The sequence below is a fragment of the Drosophila sechellia genome, chromosome X (assembly GCF_004382195.2).
Source record: "Drosophila sechellia strain sech25 chromosome X, ASM438219v1, whole genome shotgun sequence".
Lineage (NCBI taxonomy): Eukaryota > Metazoa > Arthropoda > Insecta > Diptera > Drosophilidae > Drosophila > Drosophila sechellia.
Genome location: NC_045954.1, coordinates 11,918,793 through 11,940,350, shown reverse-complemented (window position 1 = coordinate 11,940,350; position 21,558 = coordinate 11,918,793). Strand labels below are relative to the sequence as shown.

Genomic DNA, 21,558 nt, shown 5'->3' with positions numbered 1-21,558 from the left:
CGTCGGCGTGAATTTATGAATTTCCCATGAGTGATGGGATCTCACTCCAGTTTTTTTTTTCGTCAGCGCCACTTGAGGGAAAGGAAAAGCAAGAAAACATATATTTTCAAATTTTCCTATTATTTTGTTTGTTGTTGCTTGTGTTGCGTGGGCCCGCATTGTTGTTGCTTTTCATATGGTTGATAGTTGGCCATTTGTTAGTGGTAAGCTGATCCGTTACGGCTGGTGGATATGGATATATATCTACCGTAAGCTAGATTGAAAGTAATGGAGAACTTTCAACCATTCATCAAGGCAATTCAATGGAAAGCCATAACGATCAATGAAAATTGAAACTGCACTGCATTTTGTTTCAGCTTACGTTTATGATTATTATTCAACGCTTAGAATAATATCATAGCACAACCATTTTCAATTTAAATACTCAGTTATATTAATACAATTGAAAGTTCCATTGTTATTGGATTTGTTTTAAATGCTTACAATATTTTCAACTCATTAAGTTGAACATGTACATCCAAATCACGTGGTTTGGTTAATTTAACCTCCGGTTGAAAATGTCAACGATTTCCGTTTCGAGTTCCCACAGCCAGCACATTTTCGCCCCCGATTGAACTTTCAACTTTGTTTTGACATCCAGAGACAAATTCAATTAAGCCAAATCAGTCGACAATTAAACAATTGAGCATAATTACGCGAAATTATGAGCGCCGGCGAAAGGAAGGGCGCCGAAATCGCAGATTTACAAAGCTCCAAAAAAAAAATGCCTAATTAATAAAGAAGTGAGCTGACGAAGGTCTTCGGGAAGGTTGCCTTCCGAGGGTCCGAAAAAAGTGAAGAACCCAACTCAGTGGGACGTCTTCGCGGTCAACTCCTACTGCTTTTGGGCATATTCTCTGGCCAGCGCCAGTTCCCGATCCCTACTATCCAACCATCCAGCCATCCATCCATCCATCCATCCATCCATCCACATATACCACATACCATGTACGATATATGTACCGTCCATTTGTTTGCCCTGCCACCTTTTCAACTCCTTTAATGAAGTGGATAAGCAAACCGAAGCGGCATCCCACAGCGTTTGTATCTGTATCTTATGGATGCTATATCGCCTGGCGGATGTGTGTGTGTACAGTTATAATTAAGTGATACACATAAACGGGCGCCCCAGACAACCACTTCGCAGTCCAGGTCTCAGTTTCTGTTTAATGATTGTTTTCAATTAGTCTGTTCGTTTTACTCGCCTTTGATACCCGTTCTTTGCCGTGTCTTTTGTGGTATACCACAATGTTCATATTGTTGGATTTCTTCACGGTTTAGGAGATCACATTACCTAAAGATTGAGTGGCTGAATCTCGTTTCTTCAGCTAGGAAACAAATCGAATTCGATTTTGTAAGATAAGTTGACTTTAAAATATAGTTGCTTAAAAATCTGGTATTCAGTTTCTTATTTTATATCCATTCAAGGTATTTGAAGGTTCAAATCCCCGTTTTTCAGAATCTCAGATGATTCTGAGATCTCATTTTCTGACAAACAAATCCGTAGAAGTGAAAACCCGAACCAGTCACTCAGCAAGACACTCACTCAATTACTGACTCATTCAACGAACAAAAGTGCGAGGGCGTTGGAAAGGTTTTTTGGTTGTTTTTAAATCACTGCCCCTACCATTATTCCAAAAAAAAAACGAGGCAAAAAACGATTGAGTCAATTCGGTGTGGAGCGCCTTTTAAGTGTTTACGCTTGTTTTATTAATTCCCATCATATATCTTCGACTGTCAGCGATCATGGGCATCTTCGACTTCACCTTCAACATTTTACCACATTCAATGATCACTCGTTAACGATGTGCCAAGAAAATCAGCCAGTTGATATTCATGATGCTCTTTTAAATCCATTTAATTTCATGGATTCCATTAAATTGTTTATAGAACTAACGATATATACAAATTTTAGCATTTGAAGTTTTATTTTTGGGATCTGTCGCTTTTGCTTACTGACTGTCATCCGCTTTGGCCGACAGTTCAGACCCAGATCTGCCAAAGACAACTGGCCCGTATGACCGCCCCAGTGCAGTCAATTGACCGCTAACTGTTGCAGGACTCTCGCCATTTCATGTCCTTCGCATTTGTGGCAACCACAACGTGTGGCAGACAGCTTAAGACTCTGGCTGACAGGATGTGAACATGCTTGCTACACTCGCAGAAAATAGTATACCCACTTTCGAAACTTATTCAAATGAAGGGTTGAAACAGTTGTTAATTTATAAAAATTCAATTTATATATAAATTCTTCCTATAAATAGAAATCTTATTTAATGAAATACATCTTTTTAACACAATTTTTGATACATTATCTATCCAATTTATTTGCCATGAAGTCTGCCTTTTTTTATGGTGCAGGATAATGTTGCGGGGTTCGAAAAGTGGGAGTGGGTCAGGATAAAGGCCGTGTCGTTGACAGTCGTCATGCGCAGCTACTTAGACGGACATAAAATTATGATTACAGCAAATGCCACATGCTCCACATGCCACTCCCCCTTTTAGGGAGAGATAAAAAAAAATATATATATATACATATGTGTATTGAAGCTGGCGGTAAACGGAGGGGCGGAAAAATCCGAGGCAATTCATTACAATAAGCTCACGAATGTGCCATAAAAATGGCAGCTCTCTTCCTGCGGCACTGCACTCGAACCATGAAATTGCCAATTCCAATCCGGTTTTAGTTGTAAAAACTTTCATGATCCCCACATTAATAGAATATGCCATGTACTACGCTCGGTCAGCCCACGATAATCTCTCATCTTTTGGCCAGGCCATTATGGATTGTTCCCACCAAACTCAGACCCAAAAGCCAAAAGAGGGTCCTTTGTGTGTCTAGCTGTTGAGTTTATCTTGGCAGTAAGCAGCATTAAAGCTTGTATTAAATGTAGACGCCTTTGGAAATGTACTCCCTTCGATCAATGTTAGATTTGCTTCCTTTGATCGATTTAATAATTTAAAGGCGCTTTTTTAATCAATCATTTAATCATTTAAGTGAACAGCCTTCTCAGAACTTCAACAACTTTCGAGCTCTTTTTTCAAAAAAAAATACCTGTCTCCTTTTCGTTCTATATCTTACTTACACCTGACATAATTAACCGTCCAGAAATCTCCACAAAATTAAGACTCTCTTATTTTAGCCCCCCTGCGTATTGCAGTAATTTAGTGTAAACAAACCACTTGACTATATCTTGTCTCCCGCCCAGAAAATCCACTGGTTCCCTCCACTGCCACTCACTCACTCACTCACTCACTCACTTTTCTCACTTTTTAAGCCGCTGCCATTGTTTGTGGCCCATGGTTTTCATTCCATTCAGTGGAATATCCGATGCTCGAGGAACTACTCCTGCAGCTCCAGGAGCTTCGCAATCATTAGCTGTAACATTAGCGTCTGTCTTGCGGTGGAAACTTTCGGCTACCTGAAACCCTTTCCCGCCTCTTCCGCTTTTCCTCCTTTTCCCCCTGCAGGCTTTCACCGTTTTTGGAAAATCCACCAAAATGTGCAAGAAATACCAAGTCCTGCCGACAAGCTGCGAGGACGAGGGAATCCAATGGCAATGGTTAAACCTATAAAACCACGTAATCTCCAAGCGAGTTCTTTAATTATGCTGCACACAGCCAATGGAACTGGAACTGGAGCATCAGGTGGCAGGTGGGAAAATCGGGGGGTAAATGCCTGCTGCGGGGGCGGTGGATAAACCAGAGGGCGTGGCAGGAGACAGACACACACACACACACATACACAAAGAGGCCGCCTGAAGGACGAGAAATCCAGAGGAGCAGAACAAACAAAATGCGATGCGAAAGCCGCTTACAAAACCGCAAAATGCTACGGACATCTTTTCGCCAGATGGGTTGGGGGGAGGGGGAAAACGGTCGGAGAGTGCAGGAGTAGAAGGGTCTGCGGGCGAATAGGGTCGCCCCTCCGGAAAACTGAGGGACAAAAAAGGCGAATCCAATGGCCACCAAAGGCAGCCATTTTGAAGTTTGGCGCTGCGGCTTTGGTGTCTCCACATCTGCCCGGGATTACAATGGAGCTGCACTTGTAGATGAGATACGAGACTGCGGAAAACCCCGGAAAAGCGGGAAAGGCCGCAGGAGTCGGAGATGGAGCTGGAGCGCCCAACTGAGACGGAGAACCGAACCGATAGACTGACGGACACGATAAACAAACAAACTGCGATCCGGCGAACACGTATGCCAATGCGAAACCATTTTGCGAATGTAATTGCCGTTAACATGGAACGAGCTTCATTTTACACCGCACTTCCGGTGCACTGGAAAAAACATCCCCATGCAAATCCCATAGACACTTCATTTGCAATAGCTGTAGTTAAAAGGAAGTTGTGTCAGCGAATTGACTGGGTTGTTCTAATAACTTATAAAGGATGCAAAACTTTATATATGGAACCCCTTTTTGAATTTAACTAACTATTACTTCCGATTTTTCCCAGTGCATCTGTTTTTTTTTTGTCTGGCCGGGCTTCGGGTAACATGAGCTTCAAAGAGTTCCATAGTCCAGCCGGAGATTAGAGGGCAAACGTTGACAATGTGGAGGTTCCTTCGGCGCTGTTTTTATCCAATATGCTTCTGTCTTTCCGAATGCGAAAAGAAAACTCCACTTTGGTTACCCCAAAAATTTCACTTGATGGATTTAAGTCGAGTTTCGATGACAGAAATACAGCACACAGGGTGAATAATCCGAAGAAAAAGAACGGGTTAAATCAGATTAAGCTCTTGATGTCCCGAAAAGGAATATTGCAGTCACAGCTTATGAATTAAATCATTTTGTTCTATATTGAAATACGTTTAAACAAGTTGAAGCTTACTTATTAATGCAAGATATAATCATTTTAACATAAGATAAGTCATTTAAATATGGTTTATTCCCCTGAATGTCAAAGTTCCACCTATTGCGAAATATATTTTTTAATAAACTATGAACTGCACTTACCCATTTGAGTCGCCTGGTGATATAGGCTTAAGTTGCTGATCTGAACGGAGGTTATCGCTGAGTATATAGTCTGTAAGAAATAGCAGAAAATAAAATAGAATGTAGTTAATATTTTCCATATGGTAAAGGAGCTTTTAAAACTTGTCCTAAGCTTTAAGCACTAACATAAATGTAAGTAAGCCGAAAATTCTGTTAAAGGTTTACTTTGCCACAGGACGAAAAGCTTTCCTCATTTCGAAAAACATAGCAAGCTTACAGAGTTGTACTAAAAAGCTTGGGACTTAAAGCTTAAGGGATTTGCTGCAATTTCCCAGTGTTTCTATTTCCTTGCCTAGTTGGGCAATTTTTCCTTCTTTATTTCAAATAAAATCTGCGGTTACAAGTTAAATTGCTAGTTAAGGTATGATTTGATTTCTGAAAATCAAATCAATTGAGGGCATTTGAATATGATTTGAAACATTTGATAATGAGTACTTGAGTACTTGAGAGTACTGTGTAATTTGGCTTATATGATTAAAAAATCATCTTTCAATACTGATTTAAGTTAGGTTTATTAAGATAGGCATCTGTTTCCAGCCTGAACTGAACCCTTTTTGGAGCTGAACTCACCCTTCTGCAGCTGACTGGTGGGGATGAACTCCTCGTGCTTCTGGTCACCCTTCTCCTCGTACTTCAGCTTGTAGTCGGAGTGCTTGCGAAGGGACATGAGTAGGGATTGGGTGCGCGGCGGGATTTCTGGTGGCGCCGGTTCCGGCGGCGGTTCCTCCGACTCCCCTCCGCTGCTGCAGTTGCCCAATTCGAGGGAACCCAGACCCAGGACGAATTCATCATCGCCGCTGTCCTCCGGCGGCAGCATTTGCTGCTGCTGCTTAACTGCAGCAATCTGCTGTTGCTGCTGTTGCTGGTGGTGGGTCTGTGAATCGCTGCTGGAACTGGTCATGCCACTGAGGCGATTCAATGCATTGCGATTGCGATGGCTGCTGCGAATGCTCGAGGTCGCCGCCGTCGAGGAAGAGGCCGATGGCTTCAGCATATTGATATTTTCCAGGCCGCCATCCTCGCCGGCAAACTTGGATGAGCCGTTCAGGAAGGGATTTGTGCTGCGCGGCGTGTGAGCGGCGACTCCATTCTGCACACTACTGCCGCCGCTGCTGCTGCTGTTGGGAAACAGGCCCAGATTGGCATTCGATTGGTATTTGCCCGCCGAAACGGTGGACACCTTCAGTGGTGACCCCGCCATCGAGGAGCGCTGCTGGTGCGGCTGCGCATAGGTCACCTCGGGGGCGGCGGCCACGGTGGGCGGGGCATCGCCCAGGGGCGTGTCCTCATCCTGGTGACGATCGCGCTGCCTCAAGTAATCCGGCTCACAGTCTGAGTTATAATGCTCCATGCCTGCGAATATGCAAAAATTCAAAAGCAACGTGAATGAAAATTCAATATATATATTTATAGGGTATTCTATGGTATAGAGTATAGAGTATAGAGTAGAGTATTCTTATTTATTTCTGTAACTAATTGATGACTTCATTGATTGATTCTATGGAACCCAACTTCCCTGTTTGACCCTAGAGAATCCATAATTGTATTTATTTAAGGTTTTCATGTCTATACTGCGATCAAACATTTACAATTTCCAGGCCACAGGATGTCGGATTCTGATTGTTTTGTTGCGTGAAAATTGCGAAACTGTGAAATTGCGCAACTGGTAAGTTGCGTAGATGGTGGGGGAAAAGCTGGCTTTTCACTTTTCCCGCAAGAGTAACGGCCGGCAAACAATTTGCGAGAAATCGTCGCGCCCGTCCGAGCGTTATTAGGTTGTAAAAAATGAATCGTAAATTGCATTAAATATTAACAGACAATAAAACGAAACGAAACAAATGCAGGCGACCCGTAAAAAGAGCATTTTCCCCGCTGAAGTCGCTGCGATTTGCGTTTTATGCTTCGATTAAGTTCGCTGCGGGATAACTGGAAGTGGAGTTTGGGGGGAGGGGGTGTTGGAAAATTGAGCGGAAAAGCGGTGGGCGGTGGGTGGTCGGGCTATGGGTGGTGTAATATCAGAGAGGATGTACCATTGTATCGGCCATTAGGCCGGCGCTGCCAACTTGATTGTAATTGAATTGCACACTGCTGACGTTCGCGGTGCTGCCATCGCAGTGCTGTCAAAGTACAGTGAAAACTCGCACTTAAACAACCGTTTTGCGATCCATTGCGCTTTATGTACGTGTAAAAGGGCTTTTACTTTAAAGGAAAAATGTGCAACAATCTTGCCATCATAAAAAGTAGATGCACTCAAGCTTATTTCATTGAAAAATAAGTTCAACTGAATAAATAAGAAATCTAAAACTGATATGCATTTATTAATAAGAGTTAAATAACAAGTTCTTTTTTTTTAATTGTAGCTTGCGTTTCCCTGTAAGCTACCTTTACTGTGGCCCATCGTTTACATCGGGCGATTTAGTGAATTCAATCAGGGAAATGTCAGGAGTGCCCCCCGTATCCCGCCTCTCCTCAAAATGTATCTCAGCATCTTGGCCAGCTCGATTTCAATGGCCAGCAATTGGAATCGATTTGTGTGGCAGGACCTAAGCCAGTCGGTTAGTTGGTTATTCCGACATCCTCGACACAGTTGCGGCAGCTGAATAATTCAATTAAATAAAATAATGAATATTTACTAGCCTGGCCGACTGGTAAATCGCATTTGGTTCGTAACATTCAACCCAAGAAAACCCAACGGATTACACTGGTTAGAAAAATATACCTAAATACATATCCCAACTATAATTTTAAATCCCTAATACTTGCTGACTGCATTACACTTTCTTCAACCTAGAAAAGTACAACATTTCTGAAACGATTGATTTGGTGTTCTTTGTGTGTTATAAAAGGCTTTAAAATGCATTTCTTCGAGTGTATTAGCCGTGGTACTCACTTGCCAATTGCTGACTCTGCAGCAGCAGCTGGGCGAGCAGTTGGGTATCGAATGCCGTCGCCTGTCCGGTGTTCTGGTACTCATCCTCGCTGCTGCTCCCGTAGCCGTGACCCATGCCATGACCCAGTCCATGACTCAGGCCATGACCGTGACGACCGTGACTGTGCCACTCGGCGGAACGCTGTCGACGCAGTTGCTCCCCGCCACCGCTGCCGCCACCGTTCGCGGATCCCAGTCCGCCGGATGCGTAGTAATATTCACTGCCGGCCGCACTGCCGCTGCCCACGCGTTTACGGCCAATTGTTCCGGAGTGACTGCTGGACATGATGGCCCTGCTCTCGATGTGGTAGCTTTCCGGATAAATGGCAAATCCAATCCGGATGTGGTCGACTCAGACTAGGCAGGTGCAATTTGTCCAGCGGTCTGTGCTCCTCCAATGGTTCTTGATGAGCACGCTGCCGTTGCCCAAGATGCCGATGATGATGATGTTGATGACGATGATGTGGCTCCTGTCAACGCAGCATCGCTCCAGCTCCGGCTGGCCAACTGCCAGTCCATGTGGACCTCAGTTTGCTTTAAGTGCTTAACCGAATTAACGCTGAAACGATAAAAACGACAAAGTGTCAGCAGAGTGGAAGATAAAGCCATAAATGCACGAAAATGAAAATAAATAGCAGCCGGTACCAGGGCATATACATACATATATCCAAAACACCCTCCCCGGTACTTTCACTTTGACTTCTGGACGTAAAGTGAACTTAATAGCAATTGCAGGAGGAGGACATACCATTCCCATTTACCATTGCCCAACAAAACCAGCGATGCCCACCATCGATTACAGAAACAAGTTTAGTGAGGCATGGAAAATCTATGATCTACAAGTATATATAGTAGTATATTCTTCAGATCCTGGTTAAGTTACATATTATTCTATATAGTATACAAATCTTATATATAACGTCTAACGTCACCTTATCACCAATAGTAGGTATTCTTGGTACATTTTTCTGTCTGCAAGTATTACTATACTATATTATATATTTCTTAGAATTTATATACATTGGTTATCACCTTTTGTTTTCCTTTAGTCTTTAAACTTGATTATAAAAAGCACCAATCCTTGTTTGGCACCGTAAAATTCTACTTTTTACGATATGCCCATTTTGCTTTGGTCAATTTTCTTGCTCCAAATGAAATACGCTGCATTTGCGTTAGCTATAAAACAGCCAAACTGTCAGCGCAGTGGGGCAGCTTTCTGTTTATGGTCGCTGCTGGCTTGGCTTAGACAGACAATTTGACTTTTGATTTTGATGAGTGAGCATTTGAATGCACTAAAACACAGGGGAAAAGGGCTGGCAGCACAAGTGGGTCATTACTGACAGCCTCCGCTCGATGCGGGTTAAGGCTGTCTGCTCAATGGCCACGCAAAGCGTTTCAAAAGGACACGGAGCGCAAAGGTTATCCCTGCTGAGGACTCAACCTTTCGCTGGCGAAGCCTCAAGGACTCAAGGATTGTGTGTGGCAATGTTATCCAATATGGGTTTCCAAGGAGGCGGAGTTGCTGGGGTATAAGAGGATGTGAATCCATTCGAAGGACTTCCAAATATGTCCTGTCCAATCGGAAATCTCAATTAGAGGGACTTTAACCCGCATGATGGTTTTGATTTTGGAAAACTTGATAATGACAAAAGTTGAGATCTATTTGAATTGTATTTTTTTTGCATTCAGAAATAACCAAAACTATTAAATACTAAAACATATTTAAAAGGCAGTAAAAAAAGGGAAGATAAAAAAAGGGAAGAAGAGTAGCAGAACTTCACTCTTGTTTCCTCGAACAGCTATACCTTTTTCGGATTCTTTAGCAGTCGTTTACCGGCATTTACCATTTTACAGCATGGAAAACTCTTGGTAAACAGGAAAAGCCCATTTGCAGTGTTGTAAAGTGGTGTAACCTAGTGTTTGGCTTCTTGGGTAAACAGAACTTAATCGAATGCAACTGCATTTGCAGTCGACTTCAAGTCAATTCGTATCGCCCAATATGTGACTCATGGAATCATTGCATTTTTTTTTTTTTTGTTTCGATCTCCCTCCGGTTGCCCCGCCCACACATTAACCCGCACACGCCGGTCAACTTTTCTCCATCGGCAAATGCACAATTTGGCCTGCAAAATGCATATTTGTGGCATCCATTTGTATGGCTTTGTTGGTCCGTAGTCCGAACCGAAAGATAATCAAATACGCATTTCTCTTTCTCATGCTGCCACTATAGCGTTCTCCCTCTAATGAACCAAGATAGAGTTGCCAATTTGGGCTTCCATTTTTAAGAGAAAATTTCATTTTAAGTTATCAAGTATTTCGTATATCTTATGTAACATTAAGAATCACATCTTATGACATCTATAAGTATAAAATAAAAAATTAACCATATGTTGTATCTTATATGATATATAATATGAATTATGTATCTTATGGGCATACAAATTTTAAAGGTCAAGAAAAATGCTTTTCACTTCAGGTAACTCTTAAGGGATTATGCCCGATTCTAGGCATTTGTAAGACTAATTTGGCTATATGTTTGTCCTCAACTTTTTGGCTGGCCAAATGGAAAAATGGACCAAATGGAAAAACGGCACAGCATCAATTGCAATTTTAAATTGAAGCCTGCATCGGCTGCAACGAAACTTTGCTAACGAATTAAGAGCAAAATATTATATGCCTGGCAAAATGTTGCATAAGGTGGCAGTTGGGTGGGTGCGGCACTGGATGGGGGCTGTGAGTGAAATGGTGGCGTGGGTGTTGCGGGGTGCACGCAATTATTTTGCATGCTCCATTTTAACAATTTGGAGAAAGAAATGTGAGCCAGTTTAATGCAAAAATGAATGAATGAATGGGCGACTGAATGCTAGCTCCATCCCGCCTCCACTTCGCAGTGGAAAGTGGGGCATTAAAGCCTAGAATCCGACATTTTCATATGCATGCTTAAGTACGTCGACTGTACGAAAGCAACAACATTCACATTCACATCTACATCCGCATCCACCAAGTGCCACCACAAGGAGCCAAGAAAATATTGAGTTAACCCGAGCCTTGTTGCCCTAAAAGTATGCAACGAAATGTTATTTTGCTCATTTCCCAAATAAAACTTTCTCGCCCCGCCCCCTGCTTAACCCGCTAAAGCGGCACCGTCTTTAACCCACAGCCGCGTTGCAGCTGTTATTTTAAGATGGTCTCAAATTAAATGAAGCTCGCGAAGGCAATGACCTCAATGGGATAATAATTATAGGTCAGATGGTTGATTAGGTTTCATTCCTCAATTCTTTAAATATTCTGAGCACTATTTTAAGCATTTTAGTAGTATATATAAGTATATATTTTGCCAACTTAACAACTTAAATTCCAGGCCACATCTTCGCTTGATTTCCTTTAATCATATCGCTGAAAGCCCAGAAATTTGTGTAGTGCTTCGCTCTTTGACACTAAATGAATTACAAATTGGAATGGGTCTTAGTTCTTTTGTGCGCTATTTCGCCTTGAATATCGCTTCATTTGAATTCAGCATTTTCACTCTGTTGGGTTTTTTTCTTTTTGCAGGACGCATTTCCTCTGACATCAATCGTTTTGCTGCCGCATTTCATTGTTTCAGCCGCAATATTTATGCAGACGAGTGTGTAACAGATATGTACTCCATCCACTGTTCATGTACTACATGAATATATAGGACTATGACTATATGCATGCTTGTGGCATATCGGGGGCTTCGGTTCGGCTGCGGAGGTTCATTTATCCAATGACAATGGAAAATGGCTCTGCGAACCACAAGCTCTCTATGTGTGCCCTTTTTCTCGTGCCGTTGTCAACCGCAAAACGTTTAATTACATGTCAAAATGCGAAAATGCATTGAGCAAGACAGGAACCATAACACTCAGGATCCCCGCCGACGGCACGCCCCCTAAACGCCCCGTAATGCCCAAAAATTTTCCATTTACCATTTACCATTTTCCACTTCCTCCAGCATCGCAAGCACTTCCTGAGCCGCTGCGTCATCATCAGCGTTGTTTTATAGATAAAGCAGCGTTACAGCTCCAAATTTCGTATTATGAGTGAACATGCAAAAACAACCTCATTACGAACCCGGAACATAGACCAAAACATGACGCACACACTTGTGGAGGGAAGCGCCACCCCCCTGGAAAAACAGCCCCTGGAAATAACAACACCCATGTAAGTGAGGCAGGGGCGTAGTTTTCGGGAGGGGCGCCCTTTAATGGCAACTAAAAGCTGAGTTTCGAAACACTGGCTGCCAACAGAGACAGAGATTTTATCAGAAAATTATTTTTATAGACAAGACCATGAGAAATGTGTAATGTCAGACTTTCAAGTGAATACTCATATGTATAAAGTATGGTATCAGTGCGCATAGTAATTTCGCATTATTGTTTTGTTCTCATCAAAAGGTTATAGTCTGTTGTGAGCACCTAATTACGCAATTGTTTTATAAAATCAAATTTGGCCAAAAATATGCAAAAAATTAAATTTTTAAACACAGTGCGATTTGGATTTAAACAACGAACTCAGCTAGGTATGACATTTCTTATTTGGGTCATTATTTTCAATGTTTTAATCAAAATACCGATTATTTTTTTCACAAAAAATCCGGAAACTTATTTTTGGCAAAAAACTCAATTTTCAATTTGCCTTTTTTGGCGATAACTTGACTAAAAATGGTCTCACAGCAAAAAGGATTACCATTTTATACTCCTTATAACCAAGACTAACCACCCCCTTCACTTTTAAACGGATTTTGTAAAATTAATTTTCGGCCAAATTTTCGCATTTTTTGTAAGGGGTACCATCATCAAAATTTGCGAAAAATGGCAAAAAATTACAATTTCGAAGTTTGAATACAGTTCGCTAGGAAATTTTGTTACGAATTCAACGAGGTATGGCATTCCATTTTTGGGCCATTATTTTCAACGTTATGCTCAAAATACCGATTATTTTTTTCACAAAAAATCTGGAAACTTATTTTTGGCAAAAAACTCAATTTTCAATTTGCCTTTTTGGCTATAACTCGACTAAAAATGGTCACACAGTCACATAAATTACCGGTTTTTACTCCTAATTACTAATACTAAGCATCCCTGTCACTTTTTGACGATCTTTGTAAAATTATTTTTTTTCAAATTTTTTTTTATTTTTTTTTGATTATTTTATGATGGAAATTCGGAAAAATGGATTTAAAAAAAAATCAAAAGGCATTTCATAAGTTTTTTAAAAATTATCATTACGATATAAATAACAGTTTTTATCGGCTAATTACCAATTTCTACCACCTCTTTCACTTTTTTCAGATACTGAGAAAAATTAAAAACGAGAATGAATTTGTAAGGGAGCTTACTAATTTAAAATCAATTTAACAACTAGCACAGTACATTTTGTATAGTATCAATTTGCAAAAGCAAATAGGAATTTTCGTTAAACAAATGCAAAATACTGGTTGAAAAGATTGCTGCTTTTTGTTTACAAGAGCCTTGCAAATGGTTTTTTAATGGGGTTTCAGATTTATCAACAAAGTGAAACTGTAAACTAAAGTAATAAAAATTCCGTGAAATACACTGCTCTCAAAAAAAGAGCAATAATAAAGTGGAGTGTTTGAATATGATCAAAGAAAACAAAAAGAATTGAAAATCATTTGAATTTCCGGCAACGAAAAAGTTTTATTTGCATACAAACACAGAGCCGAAGAAAAATAGCAAAAATAATTAACTTAAAAATGGAAAAGTAGATCCAAATAGTATATATTACTCAATATTACTACTCTGCCAAACAAATACAGATTTTCAGCGAAAATGTTCAGCGCATAATGTTGGTATTTATGTGGGCTACAATCTGCACCCCTGAGCCAGGGCCTTACGGTTATGTACCTTGCTGTACCGCGTGTTCCGTAATTGCTTCCTGAAAACACACAGTTCCCTTTCTGCCTTCTTGTTTCGTTTTTTTTTGTTTTTTTTGCATTTTGTGGTGGCTTGCCAACAAAATTATTGACAGCATGGTGGAAGAGGAGAGGGTCCTGACATGACGCCGTGTTGCGAAAAGGATACGCCCACGGAATGTCTATCGATGTCATCCAGATAAAAATAACCCAAGTCAATTAATGGTAGCTCGGCTATTTTTTCCAGAGAGGAACTCAACGTTGCAACACGATTTTTCGATGGCAAAGTTAGACACTTAGGCTTGCAAACAAAAGGAAAAAATGTATAATTAAAAAGACTACAGTTGAAGTGAAAACGTAACAGTAAAGGAAATACAATAGGCTTAATAATAATTGCTTAACAAATAAATGTTTTTCCGCGGCCAATCCTTTCGTGATCCACCAGTTGCAGTTTCTATTGATCAAAATAGTTTACTCCATTCATCAGCTTAGACTTTCTCGCCCAATCTCTGTGAAATTTGAACTATGCCAGGCACATGTTTTGCTAGCCACTAGTTTCAGCATGTGTCTGAGGCCATGTCGGAAATGCGAGCATGTGGGCGGTGGTGGCATGTTGACCCCATGCCCTGTCCCCTTCCACTTCTCTAGCCCCCACCCCCCTGCTAGCCCCTCGGGCACACAAAACAGCTCCTTTGTTTGCTGGTCATACGGAATAGGGAAACTGTAAGGATTTGCGAGGCAAAGTTCCTCAACTTGCAGGCTTTGGATGCACTGAGAACTCAAAAAAAAAAACTATATACATAATTTCAAGCTTCTTGCATTTTTCGGTCAGTTCGTATTTAAAATATGTTCATTCAGCCTTTTTCACCATTTCGCTACTTCTTCCATTTCATTTTTTGTTCTATCTTGAAACTTTGAGCTGCAACGAAGTACTTACAAAATCCATCATCCTACTTTTGCCACAAATCAACTTTCCAACTATTAAGTGCGCAGTGTAGAACTCTTAACTAACGGTAAGCACACGCATCGTAATTCACAATGTAATTGATATAAATTTCGAGTGGACCCCGTTGCCCTTTTGGATATTGCCCCACTGTGGCCGCAACTTTATTATAACAAGTGAAGGAGCAGTTTTCATGCGAGGAGCGATGGCCAAACACGGGTCTAAAGCAAAAGCTAAAGCCCAGGCTAAGGCTAATAATATGGGCAAGGATAAATGGTGGGAGAGGGGGAGGGGGGAGGGGGGGGGGGGGGAACGGGTTGGGGATGGCGGCGGTACAGTTGCAGTGGCTTTATGAAATTCATGGCACGCGGCACGTTCCTGGCGTCCTGGAAGTCCTTTAGCACCATGGAACTGGTACTCCGAAAAATGAGAGGAGTGGAGAGATGCCAAGTGCTTGCGTAAAAATGCATAACGGCGCCAAAAGTCAAAGGGCAAAAGTTATTTTATACACATTTTTAATTTTTTGCTCCTTTGCAAGGACTCCACACACACACTGACACACACACGACACATGGATACAAAATGGTGTCAGCAGTGGTTGCCATTCGCAAAGAAGAGAACGAGGAAAGGAGAAAAAGGATCCTGGCCGGGGGTGTGTGGGGGAAAAAAAAAACTATTAGAAGGTGTTGGCTGGCAACATTTTGCAGACATGACTTTCGGGGGAAAAGGGTGGAAAACCCTGCACAAGGATGCGCATAAATTGCAGGCACCATGCATAAATGGAAGGATATTGCTGCAGCCCGGCCAGCCTTTGAGCCTGCTCCTCGCCAAAAAGTGTAAAAATGGAGAAACATTCAAGACTCGAGGTGGATAAGCTCGAGCAGGGGACGAAGTCGACACGAAAGAATTGTGATTACAGGGAGTGCGGAGCAAAAAAGGGCGGCTTAATTGATAAGAAAGCCGAGATTGAAGCGCGTAGGGAGAAATCAGAATACGGAATTTCCGTTTGCTCCAAATGAAAAACAGGGAAAGTTACTCACTGCAAATTGCCAAGATGCAACCAATAAACATTTTTGTAGTTACTGTTGTGAGTGAGTTTAAAAAGCTGTTCATTCATTTATTTAAGAAATACCGTTCTTCAGATTTGTTAAACTTAAAGTTCCATCCGTCCAGATTCCCTCACAGCTGCAAACCATTTATATGGATCAGCACCAGCAAAAGCAGCTCGATCGACTTTATGACTTCGCCCATATCTAGTGGGCGGGATTTCGCGGGAATGAGATTTATGATTGCCTTTGTGCAAGTAGCCCTGACTTGGCCTGGCACCTTTCAGCCGGCTGCCGACTCCGACTGTCTGTCCCGGTCCACCTGGATGTCTGATTCGGATTTGGTTGGAGGTGGAGATTGGGCAGTGGTACTGGGCGGTGCGAGATGATTACCTAAAGCAAACACAGACGGGAGGGCAAACAGCAGCTGACAAACCCACTCACGACCATTGTTGCAGAATGCTGTCGAGCTGCTCTTCTACGAGTGAAGAGCATGTGGAGAACGTGTGCCGGAGGATGAAACTGGGGTGGATGAGGATGGGAATGGGGATGGGAATTGGGATGGGGATGGGGATCTGGAGCTGTTGATGGTGATGGCCTCAAGGCTTGCCAACAAAAGGATAGGATGGATAGCCTGTCCTCTGCTGGGTCATCGGCATGGGCCAACGCATGTGTGAAAAGAAATGCGAGCAAGGAACGTGAACGTGGCAGGGGAAAGTCGACCAAGGCAGACCTCCCTTTTTGGAGCACACGCGGCGTATACGTAATGCATTCAGGTGGAATGCATATGTGTGCACTCAGAGCCACACACACATACACATAATCACATACAAACGCACTCAAAGAAAGAGACAGACACTCTCGTAGCGTGTGTGAACAGGCACTTGATTGTGTTATTATTATTGTTTCAAGTGTTGCTCTCTGTTCTCGTTGTTTATCCGCATGCATTGTATCTGTAGCTGTCCCAAAGAGGTTGGACCATTCAGGAGGGTGCAAAAGGGTTCTGGCACAGTGGTTAACTAACAATGGCCGTTGGCCTTTTCATATCCAACAAATCAAATGAGCCGGCCGACTCTTGCCCAATAAATTCAACACTTGTGGCGCCCAAATTAAACCTCAACTTATTTATACCTACAAGCAAAATACGCTTAAGCAGGAAGATTTCTGCCGAAATGTACCATTCTTGTACTTGTACTATTGATGTTTTAGTGCCCAGCGTGGGCCATACTCACCCCATTATCCTCAATTTGTCTGGGCTGCAAATCATCAGCATTTGAACGCATTGTCATTGCCCATTGTTGGCTCCACTGTACTTGCACTAGTACAGTAAGCTGTACACCGCCATCTCCTTGCATTCGATGCCAGCATTGTAGCGAGCACACTTGAATGCACTTGAATGTTCAGCGAACCGGAGTCGCGCAAACGACCCAGTGCCCCTCTTCCACCGCCGCGTTTTTATGGTGCCACACTTTTTTGTACGTCCCGCATCGGATGTTTGTTCCAATAATGTTTTTATTATACCAACTACACTCGATTGTCAGTGGTGAATGTTAATTGCTGACGGAATAACACAGCTACCGTTTGGATTTAATTGCTTACCAATCAGGTTGCAGCTTTCCTTTTGCAATAGCTACCATACGTTAATGTCAATAGAGTTTCTAGAGTTCACTTTATCGATTGTCCACTTCATATACTGTAACCTATTTATATAATCTATTATAATTAATAACATAATTTCACGCTGGTATTTACATATTGTTGAAATTCCGCATATAATATACGTTCACGGCGCTTAGCTCATGCAAATTATGTATTTTGAACTCGTTTTCGCGCTGTTCAAGCGAAATCTGTGCACTTATTGGATTCAGTTTAAAGCGAATCCGGATTGACCTGAAAATGGGCGGAAAGCCGAGCACGATAATGTTAATGCCGTGTCTGCCGCATTTTCCATTCTTCCTGACTGCCCCTTTTTGTAAGGGGTTATTTATGAAAATGACTAAACGAATGCGTGCAAATTATGCCTTTTCTGGCAATGCCAAAGAGCCTGGAATATGGGTTAAGTGCAGCAGGATGTTGGTCTCGCCGGATGCCAGCCCCTCCCAGTTTTCCCACACTTCCGCCCGCCGCAACGCAGCTCCTTTTCGCATATCTTTCCTTCTTAACAGTCGTAAACAAAAAGGTAGCTGTCCCCGGTTCTCCGCATCTAGAATTTTATTTATATTATAATTATACCCTTGTGTAGGGTATTATCATTTTTAGAGGAACTCTAGAAAAGAGTTTCTGAAATGCATGCTCTTTGGCTGAATTTAAGCTCAACTTTTAGTCCATTAATCAATAAAGTTTACCAGTTGGTAAAAGGGCTTTGGACGCTCAATTTCTTTAATAGGGTAATTATCGAGGTCATTTGTCCGTTGAAAATGACTAAAAGTTGTGGTCGAGTCAGGATGCCCAACACTGGAATCCTTCCTGGCATAAGGGTATTCCCCGTTTTTATTTTATCCTTTTGTTTGTTTCGCTGCCTGGCTGTTTGCTGAATGCAGCTGGCCTGAAACTGAATCTAAAACGGAAGGCACGAGACGATGATAAAGCGGCAGGATGACTCCTCGCTGGCAGATCCTTTAGCTCCTCGGTCCGCCTGCTCATTAAAAATTACCCTTCTTATGGTGAAGTGGTATTAAAATCGCGTCAGTTGGCAGCGGCGTGTGGCGCGCAAACTTCTTTTAACTGTTTATAATATGCAACGCTGCAAAAATACACACGCTGCCAGACAGAGACACAAATATGCATGTACATAGCGGTGGAAGCGAGATGGCTGCTGGTGAAGCGGGTGAACAAAGCTAACGTGAACAATGAATTAAAAACACAAAGCAACTTTCTTTGCCACATTTCTTTTAGCCCCCGACAACTTTCTACACCTCCTACCCACGCTTTTTTCACTCTATCTCCATCATTTTGTTCCTTGAAACACAGGCAAGTCTCTGCTGTACTTTGGGTTGCAAATTCCGCGCTATCGATAAGCTCGCACGATAGGCAAACATCGATAAAGTGCTGTTTTGCATACCTATTATCCTTGGCTCGAGAACTTCAAAGAAATATTAGCTCTGCTTAATGGTAAGTCATGGTAAGTATTTCAATATTTGTTTACCATTTGAAAGTACCATTCTTTTAGTTGCCAACAACGTACCATCTTTAATGAGTGAAAAGTCTGCGTGCGTATTCAACTGAGCTTTACTGTACCATCCGCCCGAAAGAAGGCGTGGAGCGGCAAAGCTGGCTCCCAAGTCATTAGGACTAATGGCCACCTAAGCGGGGGGCATCCCTGCAATGCCGGAATCAGTGGGTGAGTTGGGCTCCACGAAGGAGTTGGGCCGGGGAGTGGGGAAGTCCCGCCCCTTCCCCTCTTTGAAGGGACGTCAGAAGGAGAGGGTCCTGTGGCTGCGGCCAGCACAAATAACCAAGTAGCTGTAGTAGCTGTTCGGCGGTTTTGATTTTGCAACACACGTACATACGTTGTGCGACTACCGAATCGCGCGTTCTATTGTGCACAGCTCGTCTTTGCTGTCGTCTCTTTCACCTTGTCTATACCCGTCTCTTTCGCCGGCAGTTCGCCCGTCCCTTTCTGTGTAATTAAGCACTTCAGCTGAGTTGTAAAATGTGCTCGACGCTTTTCTCTCCGCCGTTGAATTCGGTCGGAAAACAATTTAAGGCAACCGTGCGGTTATATGGCGGTCTCGTTCCCTTCCGTTTCTCTATTTATACACGTTAAAAAATATTAAATCACAGAGATTTCAGAAAATAAGAATATTATACCAGCACCAGAGCTGCATAATTTGAAAAGAGATCTTAGTGTCATATCTTAGATTTATTACATAAAAGATACAACATAGATATAAGACTTTCAATGGCAAATTCTGCCTCGATTTTTCTTAGTGTACCAACATATCTCTATTTGCTTCTGCTTCTTTTCTAGTTCATTTCAGCGGGCTTTAGCATTTTCGCTTTTTCCACTTTCGTTGTCTGCCTTTTTTTATCAACTGGGTTTCTCTTTTTTTGGCTATTGAGTTTTGATGAACAGCCTTCGATGGGCCAGACTCTTGGCCAAGGCCGTCATAATTTGGCCCAAAAAAGGGAATTGCAATATTTGGCTTTACCACAACATTCCATGCGGCTAATGGGCAAAGTTGAAATTGAAGTTTTCCCCAGAGAAGCGCTTTGGAAAATGGTTTTCGCTGCTTAAAAAGGCTTACAAATCCTTTACCACAAGTCGATAAAGCATTTTTGGCCAACAGATTACATCGAATAATATAGTTAACTAGAACTTTAAATGCAAATTTCGATAGTAAATATATAAATATATAAATATTAAAATAATACACAAGCTGCTTATAACTTCGAACACTATGCAATTATAACGAGCAGTAGTTAGCTGCGTAAAATCCTGGCAAGCACTCAGGGAACGGGAACCTTCATATTTTAGTTGCAAAGTCAACTGATTAGCCCAAATTGCCGGCTCGCAATGGTGGAAAGTCCCAGGTCCCCGAACTACTCATCAAGTACCCCCTTGATTATTTCGCAAACTCTCCGTTCCGTTCGCACTTTCGCGAGTGCTCTGATTACTCTAGAGAAAGTTGTGCGAATTGTTTCCGGCTTGACAGATTGTTTGGCAAATTGTCGTGCAAATTGCTGGCGAATGTGTTTCTTTTGTTTTTCTTTTTTCTTTTTGCTGCAGTTATGACATGTGAAGTTTATTTTTAGTGTCGCTACATATGCACACACACACACACACCCATATATTCTTTGTCTTAATGCAATTATTTCCGTGTAATTTATTTGCATTGCAAGTGGGATGTCATAAGTGCATTGCTGCCTTGGGTTTTTCGGATGGTTGGTTGGTTGAAGGTGGAGATGCAAATGGAAGTGGAGATGGAGGTGGAAATGGTGGGATCCTGCATTCATTAAGTGCACCGTGTCTCCCCTGGCGCTGTCAACAAGCCCCTGTTTTGTACCTCCATTTTTTGCAACCCATCCCCTCATGGTTTTTCTTTTTTTTTTTTGCCACATAATCGTCTGTCTTCATCACGGTGAAAGACCAGGAAAGAAGAGGGTAGAAATTTATGCTTGACATAGAAACACGATTTTGCCGACAGTCGGCCATTTTATTCTTATTCCTCGATGGCGCCTCCATTTCGCTTGTTTTTAGCCCTTTTACAAGGTACCACACCTTTGGTCGCCGCCTTCGTATTACCATGATTAATTGTTGTGCAAATATACCAGACACTTGGCAACTTAATCCCCAAAGATCCCCCAAAAGTCTCTGCAGTGCAGGAGTATATTTAAAGGGTTTAAGCCCAATTGTATTGCCAAATCAATGAGTCTTTAATGTTATTAGTATTATGGGTATTATATAATTTTTACTTCATGTGAAAGAGTATTTTCTATTATAGAGTATTCCAAGTTGTACCATTGCTTTTTACACATTTCGCTTTCCAAATTGAGTTGCGATGTGAGTGGGACAAAAATAAAAGTAGTTTAAAAAAGCTCTCAAATTAAAACCGGAACCGTGAAACAAACAAATATTACTCCGGCTGGCTGTCTCTGTTTCTATGTTTGATGTGTTGTAATAAAGCCTAAATTAACAGCCAACCATGGGTGGTTATAAAAGTTCTTAAAAAACCATAAATTAGTAAGCCCGTTTAAGTAAGGCAGTACTTT

At 41.9% G+C, this 21,558-nt stretch overlaps 1 protein-coding gene across 1 annotated transcript in view; it reads right to left on the bottom strand.

Moving 5' to 3' along the window:
• LOC6620202 (teneurin-a) overlaps positions 1 to 21,558 on the bottom strand; it is a 195,902-nt gene that overhangs the window by 129,272 nt on the left and 45,072 nt on the right. The window contains exons 4-6 of the mRNA XM_032726421.1: positions 7,926 to 8,523; positions 5,606 to 6,388; positions 4,997 to 5,066 (exon numbers count right to left, since the gene is read on the bottom strand). Coding sequence (XP_032582312.1) covers positions 4,997 to 5,066; positions 5,606 to 6,388; positions 7,926 to 8,250 — 1,178 coding nt within the window. The 5' untranslated portion in view covers positions 8,251 to 8,523. The remainder of the gene's footprint in view (positions 1 to 4,996; positions 5,067 to 5,605; positions 6,389 to 7,925; positions 8,524 to 21,558) is intronic.